This window comes from Monomorium pharaonis, chromosome 5, assembly GCF_013373865.1.
Source record: "Monomorium pharaonis isolate MP-MQ-018 chromosome 5, ASM1337386v2, whole genome shotgun sequence".
In the NCBI taxonomy this organism is placed as follows: Eukaryota; Metazoa; Arthropoda; class Insecta; order Hymenoptera; family Formicidae; genus Monomorium; species Monomorium pharaonis.
In genome coordinates this window covers 18,197,437-18,208,167 of record NC_050471.1, presented here as the reverse complement: position 1 = coordinate 18,208,167, position 10,731 = coordinate 18,197,437, and the positions used below count along the sequence as shown (strand labels likewise).

The following is a 10,731-nucleotide window of genomic DNA, read 5'->3' as shown; positions in this document are numbered from 1 at the left end:
GGAAGTATGAGTGAGATAACATGAGTAAAGTAATTACGAAAGTATGCGGTTTAATTACTCCGCTCACAGAGGTGATAGGAGGAAGGCGGAGGAAGCATTCGAACGCTAACCACCCTGGCTACCTCTTGACCGAAGTTTATAATGATCCGAATAAAAATTAGAAACTATGAAATTTCAAAAATAATCGCTATTTGTCGCGGAATTTTCCATGGATTTGAGCTTCCCTACACCCGCGTACCCCTAGGACCCCCTAGTTTTGGGGTATATAAGGAGCGCGAGAGCCTCAGAAATCAGCATTTTCGCTCGTATAGCAAGTCGCGCTGCCTGTAAGCATACTCGCTCTGGCAAGACGTTACTCTGCCCAAAAGTAGTACTATCAGTGGAATTGTTATTAGCCATCGCGCTCTTAGGAAGAAGTCGATTACTAGTATACTACGCTGTGCCTATTGAATTCTTGATACAAGAAACAAACGCTACAGTGCGTAAGTAACATCTCTTTTATCTACAACGCCGTAAATTCACTCTTATAAAAATCGTTATAGAAAATCGATTAAGTATAAACTCACTCTACTTTATTTAAAATAAAGTTTACTTATTATAAAGTTCTGTTCAATATGACTATCTAATGAAACTATAATAAAACTTATACCTAGTGACTAAAAGAAAAATTTCTTACTTTTGTTGTATCCCTGGTCTCGGGATACAGTGCGGGACCGCTGCCGATGACTCCTCGGGATCAGGTTTCCAAGAGATAACGCCGAGAGTTAATAACAAGAGATATATATTTGTTCTTCCTGTACAGTTTTCGTTAGCGAACCCGAAAGATGTGTTACTACGTTTAGTTTGTAGTTTCGACGAGCGACATATACTCGTCGCTATTATTATTGATTATGAGCCCACTCGTTCTCTTTCCGTGGTCTTTATATACTCAGCCTTTCGGCTTGTTACCAAGGGGTGTCACTCGCGGTCACGGGCCTTTGGCCCGTGCACTAGCTTAGCCAGTAATTGCTAGCTAGGCGCATTCCACCGGAAATCAGGAGATTTCGGGTGGCAAAATGAGTAACCGGATATGTAGCTCGGTGTGATGTCCGGTGTGAAGGCCGGTGCGATGCCCGGTAGCAAGGCCGGACGGTGTCGTCGCGCGAGGTGTCACTCGACACCCTTATCGTTATTACAAGTAAAGTTTGTGTGAGTGTCGCGCACTCACAACACTTTGTATTACCCTATTGTGCGCGAGAATTATTAAATTAAGAGGGGCAAAATACGGGGCAAACCATTCTCGGTGCTCCCAAAAATATTCCAAAGCGAAAAAGCGACTTCCCTGAATCCTCATCCTGGAGGCAGGGCGCTACGACTCAGGCGCCTGCTTCCTCCCTGAACTTCAGGCCAGGGGCGCCTACCGGGGCACTTAAGTTAGAAGGTGTCCAGGGGACAACGGGCGCCTATTAAGGCGCTTTTCACCCCCTACGTCGTCCCTCCACCTAACGGTGTACCACAGGGCAGCCCATAGGGCGCTCTCAGTCACAAACGCCCTATCTTTCCTTGGCGTGGGATTTGTTGCGCCCTCCCTGGGCGCTCCCCCTCACGCTCTCTACACCTTGTCGCAAATTGTACGCTCTTCCTCTCACTAGCATCCGAAAAGTACCCATAAAAGAAAAGAGGTACTTCCCCCCCTTTTTTTATTATTTTTCTGTTTGGTCTAAACTCTTTCCCTGAAGCACCACTAAGAACCGCGTCATTCACGTAACAGGCAGTAAGTACGCGAATAGTGACAATAGCTACCACTGATCTTTCTTTCTCTCTCTCTCTCTCTCTCTCTCTCTAATCGTCCGTGGGCCTTCCATCTTCCACGGCTGTCTTGTCTGCGCACGCGCCTGCTTCGAAGACTTGTGTGCGCTCGCTTTGCCGTTGAACCCGCGTGCGGGCGCTGGATGTGTGTGTGTATCGGTGAGTCTGTTTTCTAAACAGAAATTGTCATCTCGCTGCCACGTGCTCCTGTCAGTGAACATTCGCGCGCTATGACGCTCGCCTGCGGACACTGCAGAAAGTTCATCGCTTCTGCCCGTGCACTCTTATGCACCTGCGAGGCCAGGCATGCATTTCACGAGGCGTGTCTCCTTTCCATCGGCGGCTCTGGGGCTCTCGTGGTCCGGGGTGGCGCCTCGGGCTATGACTGCCCCATTTGCGACTGCCAGGGGACTTCTGCACGGTCGCCGGATTCTTTGCCTTCCTCGCAGTCGGCCGCTCCCGCCCGTGACTCCTCGGTGGATCCGAGCGCGCTCGGGGAGCTGGTCTCCACACTTCTGCAGAAGATGATCAATATAGAGACTAAGCTGGAGGACCTTGCTGCTATCAGCGCGAAGCTATCTGCCATCGAGTCTGCGATTCTTGCATGCGTTTCTGCCAACGAGAAACTCACCGCGAGAGTGGATTCACTAACATCTTCCACTCACGAGATGGATAAGCGTATTTCTGCGCTCGAGAAGTCTCGCCCGCCTAACTCACCCGGGGGCGTTACTCGGATCGAGGCACGTCTTGCGGCCCTCGAGCGTTCGCGGTTCAGCAGCGAGCTGATTATGTTTGGAGTGAGGGAGCATCCCTCGGAGGACCTGAGGGCTGTCGCCGCCGATATCGCCACTGCGATTCGCGTCGCGGCCCCTCTTGATGACATCAGCGCCTGCTTCCGTATTCCGGCTTCGGGGGGCCTCCCTCGCCCGGTGATTGTTCGCCTGACTTCCTGCGAGGCCCGGAATCGCTGGATCGAGTGCAAGCGTGTCAGGGGCGCCCTGGATGGTTCGGAGGTGTCGGCCTCTCTGGCTGGTACGCGGATTGAGGTAACCGAGAGGCTTCCTGCGTCGACGCGTCGGATTCTTGCTGAAGCCCGGCGAGCCCTAAACAATGGCCTCTTGCATCGTGTCTGGACGCGGAACGGCCGCATTCATGTAATGAGGCATGCTAGCGCCTCGCCCGTCAAACTGCAAGACGTAGACCATCTAAACGCGGTAGTTTCCGGGGCCGCCCCCCCGACGCCCGCCGTGCCGCCCGTCCCGCGGCCTCCCTCGAACGTGGGCCGATGCGCCGGCCCCCCCGTTCCCCAAATCGTTGTTCGCCCAGCTCTCGGTGACGCTTGTGGGCCCGACGCTCCCTGCGCTCTTGTTGCCCCACCGTCTCCCCCTGCACAGGCTCATGCGCTGCCTGTCGCCGGGGGCGCGACGGCCGCGCGTAGCACTCATCGTGGTGCCATCCCGAAGAGAGCATCCCAGCGCAAAGGTTGACGGCCGCCGCGTGCCGCCCGCGAATCCGCCGTGCCGCTTCGTCTGTGTCACGTGAACTGCCAGTCCCTCCTCCCCCACTTCTCTGAATTCAGCGATTATTTTTCGCGGCGCGACTATGATCTGATCGCTTTGTCGGAAACGTGGCTAAAGCCACATTGTCCAGATATACTGGTCGACCTCGCTGAGTATCAGCTCTTCAGACTTGATAGATGTGGGAGAGGGGGGGGCGGCATCGGCCTGTACGTGCGGCGCGGCATCGGTGCGTCTGTTCTCGCTTCTTCGTCCGAGATGTATTCTGCTCAGCCTGAGTATCTGTTCCTGCGTATTTCTGTCTCTTCCGCGCGGCCTTTCCTGCTCGCCGTTGTATATCGCCCGCCTAAGACGGGACACATAGAGCGCTTCATGACCGACTTCGAGAGTCTCCACACATCCTACTCCACTGCGGTTATCATAGGCGACTTCAACACCGATCTGAATCGGTCCACCTTCGATTCTAATCCCCTGCTGGAGTTTTGTACGAGCAATAGTCTGTATATCGTACCCTTCGACAATACTCATCATACCTCCTCATCACATACTCGCATTGACCATTGTTTCCTCAGCGACAGTTCCTTACTCCTATCCTATCACCAAGAACTCCTCTCCTTCCTCTCTATGCATGACCTTATAGAGGTCACCCTCGATTTTTTCGTGCATCGCTTGCCGCCTCGCACCATCGAAGTGCGTGACTACTCCAACTTTAGCATCGAGGGCTTCCTCAACTCCCTCTCCACACTCTACTGGGCTCCCGAGTACTCTCCGCTTCCTCTCGACGACAGGATTACCCTGCTCAACTCCAACCTTACCATTACCCGGGACCTCCACGCTCCTCTCCGCCTGATTAAAGCCAAGCGGCCCCCCGCCCCTTGGCTAACTTCCTCTATCCGCCAATTGATGAGGCGTAGAGATGCGACACGTCGTGCGTATCAACGTCATCCCTCCCGGGCGCTGCGCGATTCTTTCACCTTCCTGCGCAATGAGGTGAAGTGCCTCATAGATGCGGCTCGGGATGCCTATCTAGGGAACCGTCTCGGATCCATTTCGTGCTCCGCACGATTATGGACAGAGCTCAGATCACTTGGCCTTGCTAAGGCTAGATCTTCCTCTCTCCCAGCAGTTCCACTGGACCAGCTCAACCGCTACTTTACTTCCGTACACTCCTCCTCTCCTCATTCTTCCCCTTCACCCACCTTCCCCTCTATCCCCCCTCCCCCCACTTCTACACTAGACCCTCATACCTTTCATTTTCTCCACATCACACCCGACATTTTGCTAAAAGCTTTTGCTAAATGCTCTTCAAATTCCACTGGTCCAGACGGCGTTAACCGTCGCCTCATCCTAGACAGTCTACCCGTTACCTTTCCTTTTATCCTTGATCTCCTAAACCTCTCCCTGAACTCTTCCACGTTCCCTACTTCCTGGAAATCATCGTATATCATTCCTCTCCCTAAAACCAGAAATCCTGCCACATCATCTGACTATCGCCCAATCTCAATCCTCTCCTATCTCTCAAAAATCCTAGAGCGTATAGTATTTGACCAACTCTCCTCGCACCTAAACTATTCCCATCTCTTAGACCCTCTCCAAGCCGGCTTTCGGAGGGGCAACAGCACCCAGACTGCTCTCGTCAAGGTCATCGATGACATCAGGCTGGCTGTCGACAAACGCATGGTTACCTTGCTCATCCTCTTTGACTTCTCAAAAGCATTCGACAGTGTTCGGCATGATCTGCTTCTCCGCAAGCTGGCTCTCCTCTCGGTCTCCTCTCCTGTCCTTTCCTGGTTCAACTCCTACCTCTCTGGCAGGCATCAGCGTGTGCGCGGACCAGACGGTTCCCTCTCCTCGTGGGCATCCGTCACTGCTGGTGTCCCCCAGGGCTCCGTCTTGGGCCCTCTGCTCTTCGCCGTTTTTATAAACGATCTGCGACATTCTCTGTGTAACTCGAACTACATCTTATATGCTGATGACCTGCAAATTTATATTCACTTTAAACCCAGTGACCTTGAGTCGGCCCTGGGGGGGATCAGGGGGGACATTGCTGCCGTCGAGCGCTGGGCCGAGCGGAACCATCTATTTCTTAACGCCCGAAAAACAAAGGCTATGCTTTTGGGCAGCGTCAAATACATTAACGGTTTAACAACCTCCCACAACATCGTGCTTGAACTAAGCGGCAAGCCCATTGAGCTGGTCAATCAGGCAACCGACCTTGGAGTCACGCTAACTAGCACCCTCAATTGGTCAGAACACATTAAAGTCTCTGCCAACAAGATCAACTGTATTCTCTGGCGACTAAAGCAATTCAAAAACAGCCTTGCTACTCCGCTCCGCGTGCAGATGGTGTCCTCCATGATCTTCCCCATCTTCGATTATTGCGCTGCTGTCTTCACCGACCTAACAGGTCAACAGAGGCTCAGGCTGAGGCGACTCTTGAACGCGTGCGTGCGCTTTATTTTTAACTTGCGCTGGGACGATCATGTCTCGTCTTACTACGACCTACTGGGCTGGCTGTCCGCGGATGATCGAAGAACATATCTGACTGGCTGCTTCCTCTTCTCTATCATTCACTCCGGCACCCCATCTTACCTTGCTTCCTTGTTCCGTCCCTACATTCCCCCCCGCTCCCTCTCCCGCTCTCCTCCGTGCCTCATCGTTCCCTCCTGTCGTACCACTACCTACCAGCAATCTTTCTGCAGCGTCGGTTCCTCGCTCTGGAATTCCCTCCCATCTACCATCCGTGACTCGGACTCGCAGGGATCCTTCAAGCGCAAATTCTTCGATCATCTGCGACGGCGTGAGTCCGTATGAGTTGCGGCCATTGCCGTTTGCATTGTGCTACTTTTCCCCCTGCCTGAACTATACCGTATTAATTTTTCTATAATTTTTCTTTAACGTTTCTGACTCGAACTTTTATGCGCCTTCTGTTCTGTGTTGCACCTCCGCCCCGGTTCTGCGTCTCATATGCTGACTATTTTAATCTTAATTTAATTTAATTTAATTTAATTTAATTTAATTAATTTATTTTATTTTTTATCATATTATTTCTACGCGCCGATATATTTTGCTCTGTCCATGCGTTTATACCTATAAATCTATTTACTATTGATATGTCTTTTCGAACGTCTCCGTATAATCCGTATAAACATTGTTCTCATTGTTCTCGTTATTTCTTTATTTGTTATCTCATTATTTTGTTAGTCTGTCTGCACTATTTGTCACAGCTCAACTATTACTTTGTATTCTCTGTCTGGTACGTTCTTAGAGGGCTTGCCCTAGAACGCCTAATAAACGCTTTTCTCTCTCTCTCTCTCTCTCTCTCTCTCTCTCTCTCTCTCTCTCTCTCTCTCTCTCTCTCTCTCTTTCTCTCTCTGTTCACGTGCTCTCGGTCCGCGTCCGTGTAAAACGGAATAAGACGGGTAAAAGTAGAATCCGAGTCGATCTCTCACTTATACTCCGTGGGATGGTACGGGCTGCCCACTAGGGCGCTTATCCCCCACGCTCCGCTCCTTATTCCATGGGCAATGGGCTCGCCTATTTGGGCGCTTTATCCCCACGGACTCATGCAATTATAATCTTGGCAGATTGACTCGATTTCTCGTCTAACCCAGCAAAGTTAGGCCGATTAAAACATTTCGTAAAAACTAAAAAAGGGAAATAAATATTAACAGAGATAAAGAGAGGGATTCGAATAGGAGAAACGTTACAGCCTCTATCACGAATTAAATGATTTTTACCACACTCGTTTATTAAATTACCTGCCTGACACGTGTCTTTTGTATAATCATGGGTTCTCTTAATAAATTCGGTTTACAACCTAACTGTAGGACATCATGCTGCGGTCTCGCCGAGGGGGAAGGAAGCGGCAGATCAAGCGGTTGAAGTGGCGCCTTATTCAGGAGGCCGGAACCTTCGATCCACGCGTCTTCGATCGACCTCCGCCCCCCGACGCCTCCCCGATACGGCACGGATCTCCGGGACCGTTTGAGTTACTACCTCCACAGCCGCCCTCCTGCCCCCAACTAGTGCCCCCGGCACCGCCCTGCCGTATCACACCACCACCGATCCCCGCTCCCTTCAGGCGCCCGCCACCCCGGCTGCCCCCGGGGACTGATACTGCCCCTATCCGGGCTCCCACACGGCCCGTAAAGGTGGACCGCCAAGTCCGTCCACCCTCGCGGCAGATGCCCCGCATAACGAGCGACGAGGCCTTCGTCGGGTCGCTCCCTAAATTAACACTGTCCGGCAAGGCGACCCCTCGATCAATTGAGATTTATTGGAGGCTCCTCAAGCTTCTCGAAGGAGCACCACCTCCAAAACGAGGAAAGCAGGCGGAAGAACATTTGTAAAAAAAAATAAAGGGAAGGAAAAACATATATATGTAATTCCATAAGCAGATGCATTCTTTCCTTACCCACAACTCGCACTCAGTAAATTACACTCCTGGGGAACCACAGTTCACGCTCGGCCCCGGTTACTCCCCCCAGGACGTAACACACACAAAAAAATGCTTACCGTTCACTTGGACATGTAAAAGTTGCACACCATTCATTTGCACACCGCTCACTTGCACACTGCTCACTTGCGCACCATTCACTTGCACATCGTTCACTTGCCCACCACTCATTTGCACGTGAAAAGATGCACACCGATCATTTGCATACGGAAAGATGCGCACTGATCATTTGCACACAGAAAGATGCGCACTGATCATTTGCACACGGAAAGATGTACACTGATCATTTGCACACGGAAAGATGCGCACTGATCATTTGCACACTGAAAGATGTGCTCCAATCATTTGCACACCGTTCAGTTGCATACCGTTCAATTACACACCGTTCAATCAAACGCATATTAAATATTCATACATTATGGCTGCGTTTGCAATGTGTTTGCAAGGTTCCCTTTTCACCTCCCCCCCCCGTGTGTGTGTGTGTATGTGTGTGTGTGTGTGTGTGTGTGTGTGCGTGCGTGTGTGTGTGCGTGTGTGTGTAAAGCATTTACTGCATCACATGGGTTTGCGACTTAAATGTGCAATTGAACGGTGTGCAACTGAGCAGTGTGCAACTTTTACGTGTCCAAGTAAACGGTGGGCATTTTTTCGTGTGCAAATATCCGGTGACCAAATTTTACGTGTGCATATAACTACTGTACATTTTTAATAAAATTTCTTTTGTGTCCAAATGCACAGTGTCCAAATGCACCGTGTCCAAATGCATCGTGGCCATTTGAACCGTATCCAAGTGAGTGCCACCCTGCTAAACTACAGGTGATCACTTCAGGGCACGACTTGCATTCGAGACCAAAAAGTCTCATTCTTCAGTTTTCTCATTTCCTTGTTTTGTGAGTCATGTTTTGTTTCTTATTTGCTTTGTTTTTTGTACAGACGTATTAGAGCAATAAATTTGTGTTCACAATTTTTTTGTTTTGCTTTAACAATGTTTTGCTGTCCCACAAGCAAAATAAGAAACAAAAAATATGGAAGTAATGTGAGAGATTACACGGAAAAGTAATGCGTTTTTCAAGGGAAACGAAAATAGCAATCGGGAACGAAAACGCAGACGAAGTGTCAGCTGATAGAGGCATGAAAGCAAAGAAAGGTGCATATACGGATCTAGGAAAATCTAGGAAGAGAAGGAAACCTAACACAAAAGAGGGGACGAAAAGAAAATGGCTGGAGAGAACAATGATTTTTTTTATCTCGAATGCAAGTTGTGCCCTGAAGCGATCACCTGTAGCCTAGCGCAACCGCGACTCTCTGTTCGACTGAAGGAGTAGCAGGTAGAGATTAAAAGGGATGGATTTCGTGCGTGGTTAGAGAAGAGTACCAAAGATCTCTACGGGTGCGATTCGGCCCATTTCTGAATTTCCCGGACGCATGGAGGTACCTGCGGGTGCTGATTAGTGTTAGGGGTGGTTGCTCAACCCACCCTTGCGAGATGGTAAGAGTCATAGAAATGTGAGACATTCGACATTTAACGGTTTTAAAGCCAAGCGATATTAAAAAGGTGTTCTCGGTCAGACGGACGCAACGCAAAACACTGTCAGTCCTAAGGAATCGCGAATAAGAGTTGAAAAGGGATGGGGGTATCAGGGCGCACTAGGGACACTCTGAGCGACACCTACAGAACCGGCTTAGCCTATTTCCAAATTTTTCTGATTTGTTTTTCAACAGATCCCAGATAGCACAGGACGTCCTCAGGATCATCCTGAATATGTCCCGGGATGTCCTGGGATCTTGTCAAGATATAGTAGTCAGAATAGTCAGGATATAATAGTTGTATTATTGTAAATATTTTATGTATGAATTTGACTTTTAAAGTAAGTTTAGAATGTTAAATTTTGTAATAGTATTAATATAAATTGAAATTTTACTCATGTCTTGAGGACATCCTGAGGATGTCCTGAGGATATATGTATTCTAGCTGAAAACGTTATTCTTAAAATATTGTATAAAGAGTTTCATTAGCTACAAAATGTCTGAAAATAAACTAAATATAATGACTGTATAATATAAATACCAGACATTTTAGATAACCCAGAATGTTCTAAGAATATGATATTCTGAAAGTCCTCAGAACATCCTAAGACAGTCCTCAGGACATTCTAAAACAATCCTCAGGACATTTCAAGACAGTCCTTAGGACGTCCTAAGAGAGTCCTCAGGACATCCTACGAAAGTCCTCAGGATATCTTAAAATAGTATTCAGGGACATCCTGAACGTATAGTAATTTTTAAAAAAGACGGGTAATTAATATAGCAAGAGAAATCTTTGAATATCGTACGTATTTCTAGAATGTATTGCAAAATCAAATGTGTAAAAATGTTGACTTCAAAGTCAGATTGAATGTCTACATTTATTGAAACAATATGGCATATTAGCAATACTAAAAAATTATAAAAGATGACATTAAATAATTTTTTTATTTTATTTTATACAAACAGCGCAAAAACAGTTTTTTTAATAAGTTATTCCACATGCTATTTCGCGCGCATATGTAAAAATGATTTAAAAAAACTGTAAAACTTTATATTTATTTATAAAAATATAAGTTAACTATATATGTTTCATCCTTCTGACAACATCTACTGTAATGATCTATAACAAATATGTATGCATAAACAAGAAATACTCATAGATCATCACGAAGCGTTAGGAAGCGTATGGTCTTCGAAGTCAAGCATCGTCGGCGATGGTTGATACTTGGATGGGTGACCGTTTTCTCGGGTACAGAGATTAAACATGCTTTAACAGGTACAACTGTCGCTGAAACATGTATAGTCTCTTCTTCCTCTTACAAAATTATCGTAGAGATAATTTGAACTTTTAATTTTTTGTTAGTTTTTTTTCAATTCTCAAAAAGTGTTAAAAATACTTAGAAATATTTAAAACATTTTTTAAATTAATCGGAATTTTGT

General features: G+C 47.9%; 1 protein-coding gene across 1 annotated transcript; it reads left to right on the top strand.

Moving 5' to 3' along the window:
• The first annotated feature begins 5,414 nt into the window (after positions 1-5,414).
• LOC118645780 lies at positions 5,415-6,119 on the top strand. Its single transcript, XM_036287487.1, has one exon. The coding sequence runs from the start codon at positions 5,415-5,417 to the stop codon at positions 6,117-6,119; it is 705 nt and encodes a 234-aa protein (XP_036143380.1).
• The last annotated feature ends 4,612 nt before the right edge of the window (positions 6,120-10,731 follow it).

Excerpts from the sequence above, each read along its gene's own strand:
- LOC118645780 (XM_036287487.1), top strand. The coding sequence starts at position 5,415 with ATGCTTTTGGGCAGCGTCAAATACATTAACGGTTTAACAACCTCCCAC.